This window comes from Hyalella azteca, unplaced genomic scaffold, assembly GCF_000764305.2.
Source record: "Hyalella azteca isolate HAZT.00-mixed unplaced genomic scaffold, Hazt_2.0.2 contig4315, whole genome shotgun sequence".
NCBI classification, from domain to species: Eukaryota; Metazoa; Arthropoda; class Malacostraca; order Amphipoda; family Hyalellidae; genus Hyalella; species Hyalella azteca.
In genome coordinates this window covers 28,306-49,498 of record NW_025934535.1, presented here as the reverse complement: position 1 = coordinate 49,498, position 21,193 = coordinate 28,306, and the positions used below count along the sequence as shown (strand labels likewise).

Genomic DNA, 21,193 nt, shown 5'->3' with positions numbered 1-21,193 from the left:
TGAGAAGCGCTTCATCAGAGATGTCGGCCATAGTGGCAGCCGCTCTCTAGACAGCGACGTGCGTGGGCGAGCTGTGGCTGAGAGGCATACCTGATGTGGTGGTGATGCCGGGGTGGTGGTGATGCCGGGGTGGTGGTGATGCAAGGGTGGTGGTGATGATGGGGTGGTGGTGATGCCGGGGTGCCGGGGTGGTGGTGATGCCGGGGTGGTGATGCCAGGGTGGTGGTAATGCAAGGGTAGTGGTGATGCAAGGATGATGGTGATGCAATGGTGGTGGTGATGCAATGATGGTGGTGATAAAAGGGTGGTGGTGACGCAATGATGGTGATGATGCGAGAGTGGTGGTGATGCATGGGTGGTGATGATGCAGCAGTGTTGGTGATGGAAGGGTGGTGGTTATGCGGGAGAAGAGGGTTTGATGCAAATGTGGTGATTACAGCGTGGAAATGCAAATGTCATTGTGGGGGGAGGTGCTGCGTTGGGGGAGATATGATGGAGGGTATAAGTAGGGTATGATGTTTCTGTGGCGTGAATGTTCACATTCCAAAACGATAGTGAAAGCCAAAGGATTCCCCACAAAAGCCCGTGATAGAGCCAAAGATTGGACTCCAAAAGCTTACAGTAAAGCCAAAAGATTTACCCTCAAACTCCATAGGAAAACCGCGGTAAATGTTCCTGCAGACGTTGCCGCAGTTCGCTGCCAAGATAGTCTGAGCTACACGCCCTCGGCTGAGGTCAGCAAAGATTGGCTAAGCGTTGCGGCTCGCAATGGACCGCGCTATCTCGAACCCTAATTATTGTGCAGAGAATTTCTTCGATGTCTTGATGCCACAATCGACGATCTCGGAGATACCATACGTTCCCATTGAGTTTTGATACAAAATACCTATATCGGTCTAACATTTTGGGAATCACAGTGTCTGATTCTCAAGATTTAAATTTCTAACGTGGGAAATTTCATGGAGACATAGAAATACGTTTTAGGCTTCGAATGTGATTCATTTCTCTACAAACCAATCTGGCCTTTAAGTAGAAAGTACTCTATCCCAAATACGTGTTGAAGAACTGACTTTAATTACTTTGAAGAGATACTCAATCTCGGTTACTTTCTTCAGGCACGGAGTCAAGAAATTGCAAATTACTTTACTGTTAACAAAATAATTTATTTGAATAGTAGATCTTCTGCAATTTTTTCATTGTTAATGAAGACCAATAAACCTGTTCTAATACTGGTATAAATTCCGGAAATATAAATGACTGTGAGTGATGTTGCATGACTTATATCGTTTGAAATCAATGGTGAAACCACTGAAGTATGACTATGGCTGATGCCGATATGGTCCCTTGAGAAAGGAAATATTGCGTACGTATTTTCTCCGCCCTCGAAGACTCGAATATGACTGATGGCGCTGCTTAATTAATTATTTTTGCCGCGAGCGGCCGTGTTCAACAGAGCTAAAATCAAATCTAAGTTCTAGAATGGCATTAAATGACTTAGGACTAAATTTAGAATATCAGAAACGGAATTTACGTTAAATATTTACGGCAAGGTGGCCCAGTGGTTAAAGTTCAGAGTATCAAGATTGGAGCAGAGAGGCGCGGGTTCGATCCCAGCTCTGTGCGCCAGTTTCTGGTCAGAATCGGCAAGGAGGCCGGGCGGTTAAGCACATCCAGAATTGTAGCAGTGAGTTGCGAGTTCGAGACCGCAAAATGCTGTGAATGTTCTGTGATGTTAAGTAACTCTATCAAATGGCTTCTTAACACATTTACTAATATTATTTGTAACTTGGTATTTTGCCTTGCATGAGTTAGTCTTCCGCTAGCTAAGGTCGGACATAAATAGATTCAATCTAAGCCAAACACTTCGTCTGAAGAAAGGGTAATCACTCTTTTACGCAACATTGAGCAGCTGCAGCTAAACACATTTAACAGACATGTTCACTTTTTCATAGTACAGTGAATACGTTGAAATTAGTATGAGGAAATTGTGTGTTTTCCCCTGTTCAGAGTTTGCAGTTGCGCCAAAAAATCTACTGCAGCTATGAAATTGAGGAAATAGTGACATGTGGCGACAACCCCATGACTGTGAACTAATTTTTTTAGTTTTATCAAATGTCATCTATAAGTTTCATCATAACTACTCTTAAATGTCATAAAAAAGATTTTGAATGTCTACTAGAATTGGTATAAATTATTTTTTGAAAAAATTAAAATTATGGTTGAAAAGTTGCATAGAAAGCTGAAATAAGCGCTGTAGCGGATTCACTGATTGATTGAGTAGATTGACAGCGACGTCCATGTCCATGCACGCTGAATTCGTGAATCTGAGTTCTTGGCTTTAAAGAATGTGTTAACTGCGAGTCTGTGACGTGTGAAGCTTAGCCGCATTTAGCAATATCAGATCTTGTAATGTACTTGACTCGTTTCACTTTCACAGAGATCCTAAACTCTGCAATTTGAACTGATCTTCCCAAAATTCATGCTAATATTAGTTAGAGTATTAGCTTTGTTTGAGACGTGGATGGCAATTACTGAATTAGCCTATGATAACGGATAACGATTCTAGCCAAAACCAAGGCCTAGGTAGGCCTAATTTACTATTAAATATTAATGAATTATAAAAATATTCCTCATAACCAGGGTCCAGGCTGGCGGCTGCTCTGGCTGTGCTGACAAATAGCTATCATAGAATTAGAAACCTTAAGGTAGAAATGCAATTTTAAGCGGTAATCAAAGCTAACTAAATTGACAGGATGCCTACACTACAGACAGAGACAGCTACAGAGTACAGCCAAGTTCAAGCAAACAGGTTGGCCAGTGGCCACAATTTCATTTTCCAACCCTTTTTGTGTTAAATGCCTGCTCAGAGTCAGAGGCAAGCCCAAGCCCCAACCTAGGGTAAACGCGGTATATTCCATCACAAATGATCACATTAAGGACGCATCAAGAAATGAAATAACAAAAATTTATGACATTCGAGCCGTGAGATTTCATACCTACTGAAATTATATGATATTAGAGCCGCGATATTTCAGACAAAAATAGGACTTTTTCAGACTAGATGCGTCCTTGATGCATAGTGACAGAGCACAAAATTTTTAGAATCAGTTCATTCTTTATTTCCTCATTCACTCCAGATTTATACCAATTTCTTATGTATTATAATGCTGGTATCCAGGATACTTTACTGGTCTACTTATTAACTTAGGTATAGGACTCAAAAATGAACTTGAGGAGAGTCTAAAAAACTGTCTGCTTTGCCACTATGTCGTAATCCATCCAACCTACCGGAAACCTTACTTTTTTTCTAAATGGTTGGATGAAGACTGAGAAATATATTAAATGCAAGAATTTCAATCTAAATGTGTCGGCAAGATCTTCTGAAGGCGAAAATTTTGCCGATAATGTGTCGCCGTAGGTCTTTAAATCTTCGTTCACTCTCTGCACAATGGCTCAGAGTCAGAGGCAAGCCCAAGCCCCAACCTAGGGTAAACGCGGTATATTCCATCACAAATGATCACATTAAGGACGCATCAAGAAATGAAAAACTATAAAAAAATAACCGTATGCCGCCGGTATGCGTTACTCAAGTTCTGTTTGCTTTATATGACTCTCAAAACACCGCACTACGTGTCAGCAACAACGAAACGTCACAAAATGTTGCCATATTTTTTGGTCTAAAATCTAAATACTTGCGTTCATAAGTTTCATTTCAATCAATCAATGATTTCATGGGTAATTTTTTTAAATTCAGAGGCAAAAATGTACTATTTTTTAATTTTCACAAAAGAAGTTCAAAGTGGCTAGTGGGCACTGGGCATGGACGATGGACCAGGCCCAGCATTAGAATTTTCCTACCTTTTATTTTTATGGTAATCTTGTCACACTTGTGGTCCCACTGTGCAGAGAGTGGATGAATACTGCAAGATCTTTGGCAACACTTCAGTAGCAAAATTTACGCCTTCAGAAGATCGTGCCGACTCATTTAGATTGTAATTCTTGCATTTAATATATTTGTCAGTCTTTGGCCAACTATTTAGAAAAAAGTAAGGTTTCCGGTAGGTTGGATGGATCAGGATGCAGTAAAGCTTGTCTGGAAATCGGTTGCGATGAGTTCCTGCCAAAAAAATGTGAACAAAATGTAGTTGCGGTCACATTAGGGCAATCAGACTGCATCATCACATGTTCAGTTGACACTTGCTGTACAATCGGGCTGTTTTTAGGGTAAAATTATTTATTTGGGGTAACACGTGCATGCAACCTTGTAAATAAGTTCGTGACTTGTAAATAGTTTTTCATTACTCAGCATTAATGGCTTTTCATTAAAAATTACCCGGCGACACATTTTGAAAATGGTCGGCGACGCTTTGGGCTTAAAAACCCATATATTGGCAATGCCGCTTCCACCTTCTGCACCCTGGTTGTGGTCTGATGTTAAAAAATTTTCACTTTCAGTATAGGGCCTACTTGCAATTTTTGGCCTGATTGTTAACTTTTGTTAAGAATAAAATATGAGGTTATTTATCAAGGCAGAATATTGGAGCTCCAAAAATGGCAGGAAACTGAGGAAAGCTCTATTTGCCGCTTGAAAGCCTCAGAAAGGCATTATTAGAAGAAACGCTATATTAGACGCGTTAATATCCCTGCTCAGTTTTTACTCTTCCTAAAGTAAGTAAAGTTCATTTTTGAGTCCTATAAGTAGGGTAAACACAGCATATTCTGACAACTTAAGGATGTAGCAAGAAATGAATGGCTATAAATAGAGCAGCGTATGCGCACCTCAAGTTCTTATTGCTTTACATCCATAGTGGCAAACAAGAGATTTTCAGAATCAGTTCATTTTTTATCTCCTCATTTACTCAAGATTTAAACCAATTTCTTATTTATGTATGATTATACTGCACTGGTAATCATGATACTTTACTGGTCTACTTATAGGACTCAAAAATGAACTTGATAGAGTCTAAATTAAAAAAAACTCTCTGCTTTGCCGCTATGTTTACATCACTCTCAAAACACCACACTATGCACCAGCAAGGATGAAATGTCACAAACTGTTGCCATATTTATTTAAAAGCCTTTAGAATTCAAATCTACAAAATCGCTGAATTCCAAGTTCCAACACTGTGTGTGACTAAATGCGGCATATTGTGAGACTAATTCTGACAGCGCTTCAAAATCGTAATTCTGACACCCTGTGTGTGAATGCCGACACCCTGTGCCACGGCTGTGTGTCGTAATTCCGACACCGTGTCGGAATTAGTTTTTATGTGTCTAAAACCGTCTCTTAAATCAATCATCTATTAATTTATTTACATCTTAAAATCAGCAAATACAAGTATACTTAAAGGATTCCTAATATATTCACAGACTTAATTAAAAGTCTCAAACCATAATATTCTTTCTACACAAAGTTCATCACTATTTAGTAAAACAAGGTCGACTATAAACTTTCACATGTGTTTCAATGTTCTCACTGGCTAACGTGGAGTTTCGTTCTGTGGATCTTGACATTTTTCCACCAGACCTAGTGTTTTGCAGAAATTTTGCGCGCAATAGTTTGACGTCACTATTTCAACCATCTACGCATGCGTGGAACTAAGGCAAAGCTTAATATAAAGGAAAAAGCTGAAAGGTGTCGGAATTACCCTGATTTACCCACAGTGTCAGAATATGGTGTGGTTACCCTAGACTAGTGAGGATATTGGATACCTGCATTATCATAATATCATACATAAGAAAAAAAAAATATTGTTTAAAATATCATATAGACTAGTAAATTATAAAAATAACTGATTCTAAAAAGTTTATGGTTTGCCACCATGTGTCAGGCAATGCAATGCCTGCCAATGGGAATCAAAATCTTTACAAAGCTTGAAACTGGCAACAAGGACTCTAAGTCTAAGAGCAAGGATTAAAAATCAACTGGATCTTACCACCTGGTCTCCAATATGGCAATAATGGCATGGCAGGTCACATTTTCATAGTTTTAAGGGGACCGGCTACCCTCCGGAAAAACTTCTACAGTTATCATCCGATCATCATGAAACTTCACATACATACGTAAAATGTAAAAAAAAAATAACATTTTGTTCGTATGAATTTTTTGAAAAAATTGATAGAAAACGTGAAATTCATAGAAAACAGACAAAAACGGGTACCGTACCACAGAAACCTATCTCCTCCTACAAATATGTCCTACAACATACAGACACATATCATCCAATTCGTAAAGACCATATCTATCGACCTAGCCATCGCTTTTTTTCATTTTCCCCATATTTTTGTATGCGCGTTTTTCCCATTTTTTCACTTTTTTCACCCCCTCCCCCCCTTCTCCCCCATTTATATGACAAACCATGCACAAATTAAAAAAAAAGCGATGGCCACGTCGATAGATATGGTCTTTACAAATCGAATGATATAACTCTCATTGCTGTAGCTTGAAAACTGTAGGAGGAGATAGGTTTTCCGTGACAATAAGTTGAACTTTTAAAACTTTTCAGGACGGCGCGACAAAGTCCCATGCGCCTCAAAATAGGCACTCAATGTAGCATGGATACCAAACTACAGGCTTCTGTAGCTTAATCCACTCAAGGATGCTAGCAGCAACTTGTAGCGCACCTCTACGTACAATTACTAAATGTACCAGAATGTCCTAACTTTCTAAATTAGAAGTAATAAAGTGAATATGTAGTGAATTAATAAATTTCATGACAAGATATATAGGTATATTTTTCCAAAATTTGTTTTGTATGCTAAAGTTTAATTACATCACAAGTAGGAAAATTAGTAAATCTGTCAAGAAAGTGAAATTTCTAGTTGGTTTGAAAAGTAGATATTTTTCATGCATAACCTAAACTACATGAAAGGATCAAATTGCCAACAATCATGGGTATATTTGTCTTGTTCACCAGTGGTTTCTGCCCAGTTTGGCTTGCTGCTCAGAAGCCCTCCATTTTACTAAGCTTGCATCTCATACTTGAGAAGTGTAAGTTTATTGTAATTAAGAGATCCCTAACTATTGAAAGCACAATATTAAAATATTTAAAACATACAGATATTAATTATTTTAGGCATATATATATATAGTTCATTTAAGAGACAATCTGGAAGTATAAATTCCCTATAAAAAAACACGAGATAATCATTGATGATAATCCTTTATGAGCTCCTTAAGATACTAATTAGCTGAATATTTACCTATTATTTTGTCATAACTTATTATATTTCTCTTTTCCAGGGAAAGTTCTTTAAAATGCAAGAAAATCTTTCAGTAGATGATACAATGAGTCACAAAGATGGTGACAAGCAGATTTCTGCCTCAGTTAAGTCTCGCTGTGGATCTCCAGACAATGTTATTCAAGAGAAATCTTCTAGGGAAGTGTGTGCTGAAAATAACCCTTCTGGTGTTAATAACAGACCATCTGAAGCTCAAGGTATCCCAAACATATCACCAGACCCTATCATATCAGTCTCTGAAGGATCTATTGCTACAAAAGGAATCTCTAAAAATAAAATTGTTTTGTCAAAAAGCAGTACAGATATAGATGAAAAAATTCTAAGTGATTGCCATGTTTCAATCCAAAGATGTTCCTCTACTAGTAAAAGCAAAAGAGACGAAGCTCAAGATGGGAAAGAAGAAGAAACCAGACAAGATACTAAAAGGAAGTCCAGAAAATGCAAGCAGACTAGCAAAGCTAATGCCCCTAGAGGCAAAGGTAGACGATTTATTTTCAAGAAAAATGTAAGTGCTTTGAACATCTCTCCCATTGATATCTCTTAGTTAATTTTTCTTTGCTTTTCCTGAATATTCTCTGCAATCATGTGTCTCATAGACACCCATTTTAAAATGTAAACATATGCTTATTATGACTTTTTTCAGGTTGCCAAGACTCCTGTGGCTGCCTCCATACCTGTGTCGCTTGAATCTGTAATGTTTGAGGTAATTTCAACATGTTAGAAATGCAAGATGAGATTCAGATTTAGTTACGATAAATGACAGTCTCATTGAAATTTGCTGATATACCTACTATCTGTTCATTGGAACTTTCTATAAAAGTTGAAATAAAACCAGTAAAATGACTGACTGAATATCATCTTAAAATGAATACATTATATATTATTCTGCATTCCTAATGGATTTGAAATTGAAATGGATGAAGATGAATTCCTAATGGATTTGAAGATGAAAATAATGATTCCTAAATTCCTCTAATTTTCTTTATGTTAGTTAATGTCTTCATTATTCCAGGGCCAGTACTGGCAAGTGGGAGATATTGTGTCAGTCCAAGATGTCGATGGAGGCATTTTTTACTGCCAGGTGAGCCTTTAGCAAACCTTCTAATTATAATTTTAGACATACTAGGTACATTACTAGTCATCAATTTTATGTGTTCATTTTTATTAAACCCGTTTTGAGGAATTTTCATGATTATTTCTAATTTGTATTGATGTTAGCCTTTGAATATAGTGTGAGCCTGGCCACCAAGATAACCTCATTTCCTAGGATTTATTTCTTTATCAAATTTATTGTGACTTCAGGTGCGGGGGCTGCTGCAGGATCAGTACTGTGAAAAGAGTGCTGCTCTCACTTGGCTCCTTCCTACCATCTACTCCCCTCCTCAAGCTGAACGTTTTGATCCTGCTACATATATCATTGGTAATGTATGATGTTGCACCAGACCATAACGAATGTATAGACAAGGAGGTTATCACCATTTTTCCGAATAATGATATAGATATAGATCCATTCAGTCAGTGATCATTTGCTGCATTTTTTTGGCTTATAAATACTTGATGATATTAGATTTAAATAAATTTAAATATTTTCCAGGACCTGAAGAAGAAATCCCTCGTAAGATGGAGTACTTAACGTTTGTGTGCCATGCACCATCTGACTACTACAAGCTGAAGAATTCACCCTATCCTACCTCCGCCAACCTCAGCAATGCCGCTCATGTGTGGGCATCTATGTCGTCTGTTGATGTCAAAATCAAATCCCAGTCTTCACGTAGCTAGTCCCGAGCTGCAGTATATATATGTACCTAAACTCGCTTAATTTTGCAGAATTATTCTTCTGTTTTGTTGCTGTCTGTTCTCTTTTGCCCGTCGCTGCACTTTATTGGTGATGGCAGTTGTTTTGAAAATTTTCACTATAGCTTTACTGCTTTTTTGTAAACTTAGATAACTATCAAACTAAATCAATATGCTCTTTAGTCATTTAAAATCGTGAAAAGTATGCAATGTTTTAGAAATTATGAGGGCTTCTCATTAGCTGACGGTAGTTCTGCTGCATATTAAACTTCAGAATTAACAATCTCGGCAATTCCCAACCCACAGTTCAATGCTAGGCAGTGCGCGAAAGACGAAACATTCTGTTGACTCTTACATGAAGGTAGAAGCGGGAAATGAGCGTAAAAGAGCTTGACAAGCATCCAAATTTGTCCACCTGAGCTTGTGTTTTAACCATTCATTTCCGTGTTCTAGTTTACTTAACAAACATCAGAATCTTGTCACTAGGTCAATGTGCTATTGTATGCCGATGATATAACAGTGTGTGTCCGGTGCCCAACCATACGAGCTGCCAAGTCTCTCACACAGCAATACCTGAACGTATTTAAGACGTACTGCACAACTTGGGGGTTTTTAGTAAATGCACAGAAAACCGTCTTCCAATATTTTACTCATATGCGTGTAAATGTACCAGTTTTGAGATATGGTCAACAACCACTTGAATATGAAAAACAGCATAAGTAAAGTTGCTGGGAATGATGTTGGATGCTCCTCGCCTCAAGTGGGGGCCACATTTGCGTTGCCTTCGCACCGATGTAATTCCCCGTATGGATTTGCTTGAACACTTGGCATCACCCAACTGGGGTGTCAGTTGTCGATTTCTACGTCTCTTTTAATGTGCTTTTATCAGGGCTAAGATAGACTATGGGTGTGTTCTTTATCAGACTGCATCCTCTGCGCAATTAACAAAATTAGACATACTTCAAAATGCTTGTCTGAGACTTGTTCTGGGCGCTCGCCGGACTACACCGGTAATATCACTTGGTATTGAGGCCCATGTTCCCCCATTGTCTCTGAGACGGCAATACTTGACTGCCAGTACGTATGTAAGGCTGCAGCCCCTCCGGGGGGACTTCTGACGCGTGTCTATGCGCGTCAGAAGTCCTATGGGATTTCGCGCTCCTAGGGGGATTGTTCCTGAGCGCCCCACCGCTGAGCTATCGGTGTCTGACTGCAGGTCTCAGTTGTTGGGTTAAATTATTATGTAGGTAGAATTCCTTACATTTCCCTTCCCTGTCTCTCGTGCGGGCGGCCGACTTCCCGTGTAAGCGACCTCTTGTTTGTGCTCAGTCGAGGCCCTCAACAGCTCACTGACCTGGGGCTTCAAGGTTGTTATCGCCAGCTTTTGATCCTGTTCCCTCTTGGATTTCTGTGGCTCGTCTTATTTGTCTTGATTTCCGCTTTGTCTCTGGTTTAAATGACTCAACTGTTTTTTCTGCTCATGTTAGGGAACATTATCCTGGGTACAAGGCTATCTACTGTGATGGGTCACGATTGACTGAAAATCCATCTACAGCATGTGGTTTATACATACCAGCACAAGCAAGAGCAGTTGCATGGAGACCTAACCCCGGGCATGGCATCTTGTCGGCTGAATTGATTGCTATTTTACATGCTTTGAAGCTCGTAGATGAGGCATCCGTTAACTGGGTTATTTTCTCAGACTCACTTGTGGCATTGCGGCTCATACTCTCCCCAACGGACACATCTTGAAATCTTGTATATCAAATTCGTCAGCTGCTCCTTGGCCTGAATGAGAGGAAAACTGCACCTAAAGTGGGCTAAAGCTCATGCCAACATTGTTTGGAATGAGCGAGCTGATGCTGTTGCAAAGATGGGTCATACCCTTGACCATTCTGCATTGTTTCAGCTCTCTCATTCTGATGCACTTGCTTTGCTTCGTTATTGTTTTCACAAGTATTGGGAACGACTGGGTCGCTGCTTTGGCTGTTGAAGGGAAGGGACATCATCTTGCTTCTGTGCGGACTGATTTGTCTCCTGTTCCATGGGGTCCTAGTTGCTCTCGTCGTGCTGCTGTGGTGCTTACTCGTCTTCGATTGGGTCATGTTGGTGTTCGGTCGTACCTTCATCGATTTGGCATGGCAGACACTCCCATGTGCTTGCATTGTGGGGTGGATGATACCGTGGAGCATTTTCTTCTGGCATGCATGCAGTACCGTCTGGAGCGTCAGTTGCTCATCACTACTACTCAGGCCATGGGTGTGCATCATCTAACTGTTCGGATACTTCTTGGAGGAGGCAACTTCCGCAGAAAGATTCAACATGCAATAATAAGGGCAACAATCACCTATTTAACACAAACAAATCGTCTGACTTCCCTGTAGTGTATGAGTACCATCCTGGATTTAGCTGTGATCCAGACCGGAAGCCCACCCAATAGATCCTCCAAGGATCATTGACGCATAACGCTGAAACTTTCTGCTAAGTCCAGGTGTAACAAAAGGTCATTGTTCGCCTACTTCTTAACCTTCAAGCCGGCCACAAGACCCATCTTGTCACTAGGTAAGCAGTACAAGATTGCGCTGTTCATCTATGTGCCCTCTTCCGATAAGCCGCGTATTTTCGTGGTAGCATCGTAGTCTATTCAGATTTGTTGCACTAGAACAAATCTGTAAATATATTTTTTTCTAATTTACATTGACGCCGATCTCATTTTCCTCTCCCTACATAATCTCTGTTTCGAAGCACTCTCAGAATATGCGTAATTATGTTTCATGTCTATGCCTATCTCGCCTGTGCCTCGTATAGGCAAGTCTTTCTTCATTATTTATATTATTTGTATTTCTGTTTATTGTGTTTGTTTATCTATGCATATTGGTAGATATTTTTAATTTTATCCGCATTACAGGATGCTATTCTTTCGTACCATGTAGATAGTTTACTTGTGTATATAGTTACCAAATTTATGCTGTGAAATGATGAAAAAATGTAGAGAAGAATCTCTGTCGAAATTTGTGATATAATATTGGTAGAATACATCACACAGTTGCGATGATGTTTCGCGTATATCTATTTTTCACGTCAATCAACGGCAATTAACAGATCTGTATTAGTATATATATACGGAAACTGTAGACTAACCCCGCATCTTTCATTCTCTAGTTTTATTAACTTATTGGATTTTTCACTCGTTAGACGTGAATATAATACACTCTGCTCTTAATGACACTCGTATGCCTAATGTAGCGAGGTTTTAAAATATAAACTTTACCTTGTCCATATCAATATCATGTACACCTATACGCAATACGCTCATGACACCGTTTCCAGAGCACTTGTAATCAGGTTCCACTAGATGCAGTTTTCGACTTATATGGCGGGAAGCCTAAATGTGAAGATAAAAATAAAGCTCGATTAACTATTAAACAAAAATTAAAATATTCAAAATCGCTAGGTTTTGGTGGAATGATAAACGCTTTTGTATGTTGTCTGGGGTCACGGAGGTGCTACCGGTTGACCACGGTAGGAAAGTTCATTAAAGTCGTTTTTTTAACATTGTACCAGTAGAAAGTGCTTGTTTGTTCATTGAAACATAAGAAAAATATTTACATAATTTTTAGCGATTAATTCGATGAATCCCGAAAAAAATGCCAGTTATTTGGCTGTTGTTTTGTACATCGTGTACCACCACACTGTGTACAGCGTTCATGACGCCTGTGACGTGATGCAAAACATCGGAAACCAAGCTCGAATGAAGGCTTCATGATTTGGCTATGTTGCTGGTGGAAAGCCAGCAAGTCTATTGAGTGATTTGAAATTACTGTATTAATTTCAAAGCCATGGAAGGAGGTTATACTACAAGATCTGGGCGATCGACGGGCAAAAGTAGGGGTGTTGGTCGAGGGAAAAATTCGACCAAAACTGAGGCTTCTAAAAGTTCCCGTTCTTCAAAGAGGAATAAGGTATGGAGTTTGCACTTGCAAGTTGCAGACAGTAGACTGAGACTAAAGAGCCCAAACGGAACATGAACAGTTGTTAAGATTTTGCAAGTTAATATCATGTAATGTTGTAATATATATATAATTTTTTGCAAAAAATATGAAAATTGTCAAAAGCTACCTAGTTACATCGGAAAAATACTTGGAAATTGGAATTGACATTTTGAATGGATTTTATTCAAATTTTAAAAATAAGTACCTAGATATTGTCAATAATATGTGGACAGGTTTATTTCTGATTTTTACATCAATTACTTTTTATTAATACAAAAATCCTAACTTCATTTTCAACTCTGCCAGCCATAAATCTATCTATAATGAACAGATTTTATTCAAATTTTAAAAATAAGTAGGCCAGTAGGCCTAGATATTATCAATAGGGTAAACGCAGTATATTCCAGCACATTAAGGACCGTATGACGCATCAAGAAATGAAAAACTATGAAAAATAACCGTCTGCGTTACTCAAGTTCTGTTTGCTTTATGTGACTCTCAAAACACTGCACTACGCATCAGCAATGACGAAACATCACAAAATGTTGCCAGATTTATTTAAAAGCCTTTAGAATGCAAACCTACCAAATCCCTATATTCCGTCAGTCCGTCACCGTGTGTGGCTATATTCGGCACCAGGGTGGAATTCTAGAAATGTAGGTTCACTTATAAAAAAGCTTTCCACCCAAGGTGGAATGCTTTCCTTAGATACAGAGCTCTGCGTCTGCCAGGTGACTGACTATAAATGAAAAGGAGGATCAAAATTGGACCAACTGTTTCAATTGTATAGTACCTCAGATTTGTTATAAAATTATTTGATAGATATTCTCTATTTATCTTTTATTTAATGGTTTTTTAAAAATTTTCCAGGCTTTTTGTTTGTAATGATCAAGTTTAAGTTAAGTATTTAGTTAACCAGTACTGTAGTACATATACCATATTTAAGGTGGGGCTTATGGGCACAACCAATCACAGCTGGAAAGCATCCCCATCAACCAATCACAGCTTGAAAGCATCCCCAGCAACCAATCTCAGCTAGAAAGCAGAAAACATTACAACTTCATTAACCAATCACAGCTGGAAAGCTGGAAGGGGCTAAAATCACAATCCCATAAACCAATCACAGTTGAAAAGTGATAGGATGTGTATAATGTATATAATAAAATGGACTGGTGGAAAACCTAACTTTATTTTCAACTCTGCCAGCCATAGGCTAAATCCATCAATACTGAACAGATTTCATTCAAATTTTAAAAATAAGTAGATAGTATTATTAACAATTTGTGGACAGATTTATTTCAGATTTTTACATAAATTACTTTTTTATTAATACGGAAAACCTAACTTCACATTCACCTTGTAACCTCGCAGGTTGGTTCCTAGTGAGTAGTGACCATCCTACTCCTAGTCAGTAGTTGGGTAACTGTTTCAGTATTTTGTGGCATTAAAAAGAAAGTGATTGATGTAAAAATCTGAAATAAATCTATCCAAAAATTATTAATAATATCTACTTAATTTTTAAACTTGAATGAAATCCATTCTGTATTTATGGATTTATGGCTGGCAGAGTTGAAAATGAAGTGAGGTTTTCCATATTCCTAATAAAAAAGTAATTGATGTAAAAATCTGAAACAGATCTGTCCACAAATTATTGATAATATCTACTTATTTTTTTAAATTTGAATGAAATCCGTTTGTTATTGATGGATTTATGGCTGGCAGAGTTGAACGTCAAATTGTCAAGTTAGGTTTTGCGTTCGATGCGCAGGCAAGTGTCGATCCGGTGACATTTTGTTGCTTCTAGTCCCTCTGTGACTCTGTCACATTTTTGGTTAAAAAACTGATTTTTCAATGTTTGATCATGCATTTTTTAAAACAAAGATAGTAAATATATAATTAATAGTAATTTATTTATTAATAATTCTGTGGCGTGAAAAATCCATTCTGGAAATTCAATCTTGCACTTAACTTTAGTGGAATTTGTGGAAAATTGTCCAGATTTCAGAAGCCTGTAAAGTAAAATTCATAGTGGCAAACCATAGATTCTAAAAAATCTCTGGTTTGCCACTATGCCCCAGGGTAATATGGGACTCCCCATAAAATGCATTTACAGTAGAACTTTGGTTAGCAAAGGCTCTAGTTAATGAAAAATTGATTAACCACAAAGAATTTTGATTACATTTACCTTGTTCAGTGAAAAAAATTCAGGTAACAAAAAATTAATGCTTCATCATTTGTCACAAAATAGTGTATAGAATGTCATTGATAGAATTATGCACCAGTCAACATCAAATGAGAAGTAATTAATCTAAACTAAAATTTATTTTTCCAAAAAATATGATGATTGTCTTTAAAATATTCCTTTCTATTTCAGGTATGTTTTTTATGATCTTTTTTGGTTATAGTGAATTTAGTTGACCCTATTAACCCTTTAGCGGGCAAGCATTGAAATATCCAGAAATTAAAATTTCAGAAAACATTTCAAGAAAATAAGAAGTATTATACAATATATTTATTTATATGAATTTTTGCAAATTTTGCCTATTGAAGGTTTAAATCGCACTTGAAGAATTCAATAAATGCAATCAGTACACAAAATTTTTCTTTATAATTAAAATTCAGTTTATGCAAATGAAAAATTAGAAACATAAAAATTTAATTTAATTAAATTTAATCAAGTTGCCAAAATAAATAAATATATATATATTGATACTTCCAAATTTTAAAGAAAATGCGGAAAGAGCGTCAATTCCATTGTCCGAGTCAAAACCTTCATTTAAATGCTCATATTTCAATTTGTGGACTTTGCAGCTGGTGATACTATAGATAGAATGATGGTCAGATAATTAGTGATTGACTGAGGCATTATAAGGATGCCTCAAAAACAAACAGGAGGCCGTGGTGAGGCTTTCTGTGACTTGATTTCAAGTGATCATATATGGTAACTTACCCGTGTAAGGGTTAAAATGGTGCAAAATTACAAACCCAGTCCTGTAAGCTTATAGATACAGAAGAAATGCTTTACGGCTGCTGATATGAAGCTTGCAGTGGACAAGGTTGTTGTCAATGCTCAATGGCATGTCCATGGAAATGGTAAAATCACATCAATAATGGTAATGTACCTATGGATATGGTACTAATATATCAATAAAGGAAAAACAAATACCAACCAAAACAAATATTAATCAGAAAATGTCATTTATTCTACATCTACATCATCTACAACGAAAGAGGAGGACTGTAGAGAACTGTCAGTAATGGATGAAAACACTGTGCATGCTTCAAATGTTTTAAATAAAGTTTTATTTCAAGTGTCCTGAATTACCCCATTCCTAGGAGTAATTTGGGATGCTTTTCTTTTGCATCTGGCACCTTACAAATAGCATATGGAGTTCTTTCAGAGATGCCATTTGATAGCTCTCTCAAAGACCTTTAATATGAGCTCAAACTCATTTTTGAAATGTTTCATGGTAAAAAGTTATTAATAAAAAAACGCTCAAAATTGTCAGAACATTATTCAATTGGGGGATCTAATTTTTTCATCGTTTCCCTGAGTGTTAAAAAAAATGTCTACAGAATCATTTATCCCTTAGTGTAGTGAAGAGTCAATCCTATCATGTTTGGTTTCCTTTCATTTTATTTAGGGCTTTTGAGAATTATATGCAGACAAGTAATAGACCAATGATAACATGTATGAAAAAACTGTTCTTAATCACTACTGATGCTTTCAGGTGCATGAGTCCAAGGAAGAAATTGAGCCTGCCAAGCCACCTGCTGAGAGCACAAAGCCTGCTGCTCAACCCATTGTGGAGGAGTTCAAAAAAACAGAGTGTAAGATCTTGTTATATCTTCATGACTGATTATGATTGCATGTGCTAGGTTACATTTTTAACTAGTAATTGTCTGTTTTTAAAGGATTTTTTTCCATTGTTCTCATTATTAACTTGCAGTTTCAATTTTTATAATTGTTACAATTATAAAATTACTAAGCTAATATGATAATGGATTTATATTATGTATTGACAAGAGTAGAAATGCTTTCTCAGAATCAGTCTCTTAGTGATATCAAATTGTATTGAAAATCTACCTGGCATGTATTGCTACAGCCACAATATTTTTCTTGAATTTGTGAATGTATAAATGCGGCGTTGTTGGTTTATGGTAGTTGTGGTTTGCATTCGGTTCAAATTTTGTTATGTATTAGTATTTACTGTTTCAAGCTGGAATGGTAATATATTCCTGTTTGTGCAGATGACCAGGACTGTGATATATCATCTCTTGAGGCGCCCACGTTCACAACCTTGGACCGAGGGCCCCCAGCCCCCATGTTGTCCCTGACATGGGATCATCCTGTGCAGCTCATTGGCGAGAAAGTTATGAGCCCTCGCATCCACATATGTGATAACTGCCAGAAGCCCATCCTCATATATGGCAGAATGGTAGGCTTGAATTTGGATCTGTGAGATGCTATAAATTGAGTATATTACTACCTTGCTTTACATATACATTCATTAAGAACAATCTAAAGGCTTTAAGTTCTGAAACAAAACACAATCTTGTGAAAAAATTGCATTCAACATTTTCTAATGTCATGAAGGTGAAACATGATTGTTGAAATGAGTTTTGAATTTTAGAACATTCATTTAAATAACAGCATAATATTTTTTCATATATTCCATGGACTGCCAACAATACTTGCCTTTCAGATACCCTGCAAACATGTGTTCTGCTTGTATTGCGCTCAGTCTGAACTGAATGGCGTTTGTTCTCACTGTGACGAACTGATGGACAGAGTAGAGCAAGCAGGACTGGGCACTGTCTTCATGTGCACTTTCTCAAATGGCGATGTACCTTGCAAGCGAACCTACCTCTCTCAGCGAGACTTGCAGGTGCCTAGTTTGTATTTTTTCAGTTCCTGCTTCATATATTTATATGCTGCCTCTCTAAGACGTGGCGTCATTGGGGAGTATCAAGTAAAATATTCTTCCCTTGAGTTTATATTCGTTTAAGGGGACCGTCTGGGCCGGAAACGATCTATGTGAAACTTATCTGACCCAGATGGATCTTTGTGAAACTTTGTACACATATGTAAAATCGTAGAAATTTTTTTTTTTCTATGAATTTTTTCAAAATATTGAAAAAATACATGAAATTCATAGAAAACAGCATAAAATTTAGGACCTTCCTCCTCATTTAATTCTCGTACAACAATATCGTGAGACATATTCGATTTGTTATGGAAATATCTAGCGACTGTATAGGGACCTTTTTAAAAAATATTATTTTAAAAATTATTTTCCCCCTAATATAAGAAGAATGGGAAATAAGTGCTTCAAGGGTCGCTCGAGATTAGTTTTACAAATCGAATAATTCGTCTCTCAATGTTGTAGCGCAAAAATCATAGGAGGAGATGAATTTTTAAGATTGAGAGCTAAATATTAAGCTTGACAGAAGCGCCATGTAAGTAAAATTGATTGAAAAAGAATTCAATGCTGAAAATTTTTCTTAGTACTGAATCCCTAGCTCTTCCATTGCCTATTACTTGTATTTAGGGTATCATCACGCGCCGCATGACTTACTCTTGTTCAGTTAAACGCAAATAATAATCTATAAAAGAGATTTTTCTTGAATATTTATTTATGATTCAAAACTGCTTCAAGCAAAAACTATTGCGCGCACAGCCATGCGTTTTGTTTTGTATGAAGCGCCTTATCTGCAGCTACAAAATGAGTCCAAACACAGTGCAATTAACGCAAATGATAACAAAAAACAGCAATTTTTTCATGAAATATTGTAAATTATTCTTAGAAATATTTATTTATGAAACTTCAAAAATGCCTCACATGAAACTATTGCTTACATATCCGTGCTTCTTGGTTTATTAGACGTGCCTTGTTTGTAGCTACAAAATGAGCCCTCAAACAGGACAATTAACGCTAATAATAATCTATAAATAAAAAATTGTTTGAAAGAAATTAAGGTACTACCTGGGAAAAAGTCTTTCTTTATTCATAAATTCAAAAATTCCGTATGGAAAAAGTTAAAAGAGATTGTTTCAACGGTCTTTACAGCCGGAATCGCCATAGTCCTAGCTATAAAATGATGAAGAAACCCCAGAAAAATATTTTTTTTATGGTGATTTTCGACCCAGATGGTCCCCTTGAAGAAAAATATCCTAAAATGAAAAAGACTGATCTTGAATTATGTCATCCATGTGGCAGGCTCACATTGACCACCGCCACCTGAAGCAGTCAACGATCACTTCTCGAAGAGAGGAGCCTCCATCTTCTGAGCGCTTCAACGCTCGCGATCCTAGAGGAGATCCTCGTTGCCACTCAACAGATCCTCGTGCGCCCACCACCACATCTTCGTCTGCTGCCGCCCCTGCCAACCACATCCCTGTGATGACGTCAGCACGTTCCAATAACCTCATCACCGTTCCTATTGACGGCACACTCGAGCACCATTCCCAGCAGCCACCACTTCCTCACGCACAACACCAAGTGCCTCAACAAGCCCCTCCTCCTCACCACCCTCCTCCTGTGTCCATGTCTCTCCCTCCTCCCACTCCGCAGAGTTTCCATTTGAATACCATGCCACCACACTCGCTCCATGCCTCTTCGCAGCACCAACCTCCTGCTCCTCGACCATCTATCATTACGCCTTCCTTCAATAGTCCTCCTCCTAATTTCCTATCGAACTTTTCTTCTGTGCCTGGTGTATCTCACAATCAACCTCCGCCACCACTGTTCCCTCCCACCTCCGTACCCTCTACTGCCGCATCTGGGTTCCCCCTTATAGGATTCACGTCCCATGATGCAGCTTCTACTTGTCAACCAATGACTTTCCCGCCCTTGACAAGCGCTCCTCCTCACTTCTCTGCTTCCGCCATGCCTCACCCTCCGCCTCACATGCGTCCTCCAACGCAGCCGCACATGACCTCTCATTCCCAGCCCCATGGTCTCTCGTACTCGCAGTCTCATATCAATTCTCATTCTCAACCTCACATGTCATCAAATTCGCATCTGCATGTGGCCATGCACTCCCAGCCCCAGGGGCTCTCACACACCCAGCCTCAAATGACCTCTCATTCTTTGCCACATCAAGGCTCTCACATTACCGCCCCACCACCTCCTATGGCCCCACACCCTCCTTTGCAATCCACCTTCAGAGCAGGTTTGTATGACTGGCCACACAATCACCCGCCACACACTTCTCACCTGCAGCACTCCTCTCACCCGCCTCCTCCCCACTCCTCTCGTCCACCCCCACAATCAAACCACCCGCCATCCATTCCCCAACACTCCAATCACCAGCAGCCGCCTCCGCCCCAGCCTCCCACAAGCGAATATTTCTGATCTTCTAAGAGCAAGATTCTCGCGTCTAAGATCTAGCCTGTGGACAATTACGAGGTTATCGGTCGGGCCAGGTCGGCTGTTTACCATGTATGAAGGCGTGTCGTGCGATCGTGTCCAGGTGTCCATGTATATAATTACGTGTATGCCCAGCATGCCCAGGGTTCCGCTATATATGAAGACTTACCGTCGTGCGTTCATGTCCAGCAGGTATCTACCATGTTTTGTAACTTGTCGCGAGCAAACGAATTCCCGATGATACTATATTGGCATGCTGCTTGTTGGCTAACCATGTGAATTGTTAACCTTACCCCAAGTTTTGAGGATTTCTAGTTACTGACAGTAAATTTTTCGAACAGCTATCCGTTTCTTATCTTTCCTTCCAATTTTGATGAACTCGTTTACGAAAAAAGAAGCCAAAATTTGACAAGTCATGCTCACAAAGAACTGATCGAGTAAATATATCTACATAAATATTTTCAGGACATCATGACTTATTGAGACCGTCTTGGGTCATGATGAAATAATTTGTGCGCTGAATCCACAGCTCGGTAACCAAAATCACACCGACACTAATCAGTCACTTCGTTGGTAGAAGTCATCTCAGTTTTTCGTTTCACTGTTCTATTTCCCGATTATTCTTTATTACCGTCATAAATCGTGACGCCGTGCTTCTCAAATGTATCAAAAACTAAAAAAAAATGAATCAGTAATCAGATTAACGAACTCCTGAGCTTAAGCATAATATTTCATTTCGACCGTTAACACATGTTTGCAATTATACACTATAGTGTTATTATAGGATTTTAA

The 21,193-nt window shown here is 38.3% G+C and overlaps 2 protein-coding genes across 2 annotated transcripts; both read left to right on the top strand.

Annotated features, from left to right (window-relative positions):
* Positions 1 to 6,784: 6,784 nt before the first annotated feature.
* On the top strand, positions 6,785 to 9,319 carry LOC108678094 (GATA zinc finger domain-containing protein 1). Its single transcript, XM_018166439.2, has 6 exons — positions 6,785 to 6,991; positions 7,244 to 7,747; positions 7,886 to 7,945; positions 8,255 to 8,323; positions 8,545 to 8,662; positions 8,837 to 9,319. Exons 2-6 carry the CDS (start codon positions 7,259 to 7,261, stop codon positions 9,019 to 9,021), a joined length of 921 nt encoding a protein of 306 aa, XP_018021928.1. The 5' UTR covers positions 6,785 to 6,991; positions 7,244 to 7,258; the 3' UTR covers positions 9,022 to 9,319.
* Positions 9,320 to 12,607: 3,288 nt separating this feature from the next.
* LOC108678097 (E3 ubiquitin-protein ligase Hakai) lies at positions 12,608 to 20,743 on the top strand. Its single transcript, XM_018166444.2, has 5 exons — positions 12,608 to 12,998; positions 16,760 to 16,859; positions 17,280 to 17,467; positions 17,735 to 17,917; positions 19,250 to 20,743. The coding sequence occupies exons 1-5, from the start codon at positions 12,876 to 12,878 to the stop codon at positions 20,384 to 20,386; spliced, it is 1,731 nt and encodes a 576-aa protein (XP_018021933.1). The 5' UTR covers positions 12,608 to 12,875; the 3' UTR covers positions 20,387 to 20,743.
* Positions 20,744 to 21,193: the final 450 nt, after the last annotated feature.

What these genes read in the sequence shown, in the direction of transcription:
- LOC108678094 (XM_018166439.2), top strand. Translation starts at nt 7,259, where the DNA reads ATGCAAGAAAATCTTTCAGTAGATGATACAATGAGTCACAAAGATGGT. An exon ending in GAGGCATTTTTTACTGCCAG is followed by an intron (nt 8,324 to 8,544) that starts GTGAGCCTTTAG and finishes TTGTGACTTCAG; the next exon opens with GTGCGGGGGCTGCTGCAGGA. An exon ending in TCCTGCTACATATATCATTG is followed by an intron (nt 8,663 to 8,836) that starts GTAATGTATGAT and finishes AATATTTTCCAG; the next exon opens with GACCTGAAGAAGAAATCCCT.
- LOC108678097 (XM_018166444.2), top strand. Translation starts at nt 12,876, where the DNA reads ATGGAAGGAGGTTATACTACAAGATCTGGGCGATCGACGGGCAAAAGT. An exon ending in GTTCTTCAAAGAGGAATAAG is followed by an intron (nt 12,999 to 16,759) that starts GTATGGAGTTTG and finishes TGATGCTTTCAG; the next exon opens with GTGCATGAGTCCAAGGAAGA. An exon ending in TCCTCATATATGGCAGAATG is followed by an intron (nt 17,468 to 17,734) that starts GTAGGCTTGAAT and finishes CTTGCCTTTCAG; the next exon opens with ATACCCTGCAAACATGTGTT.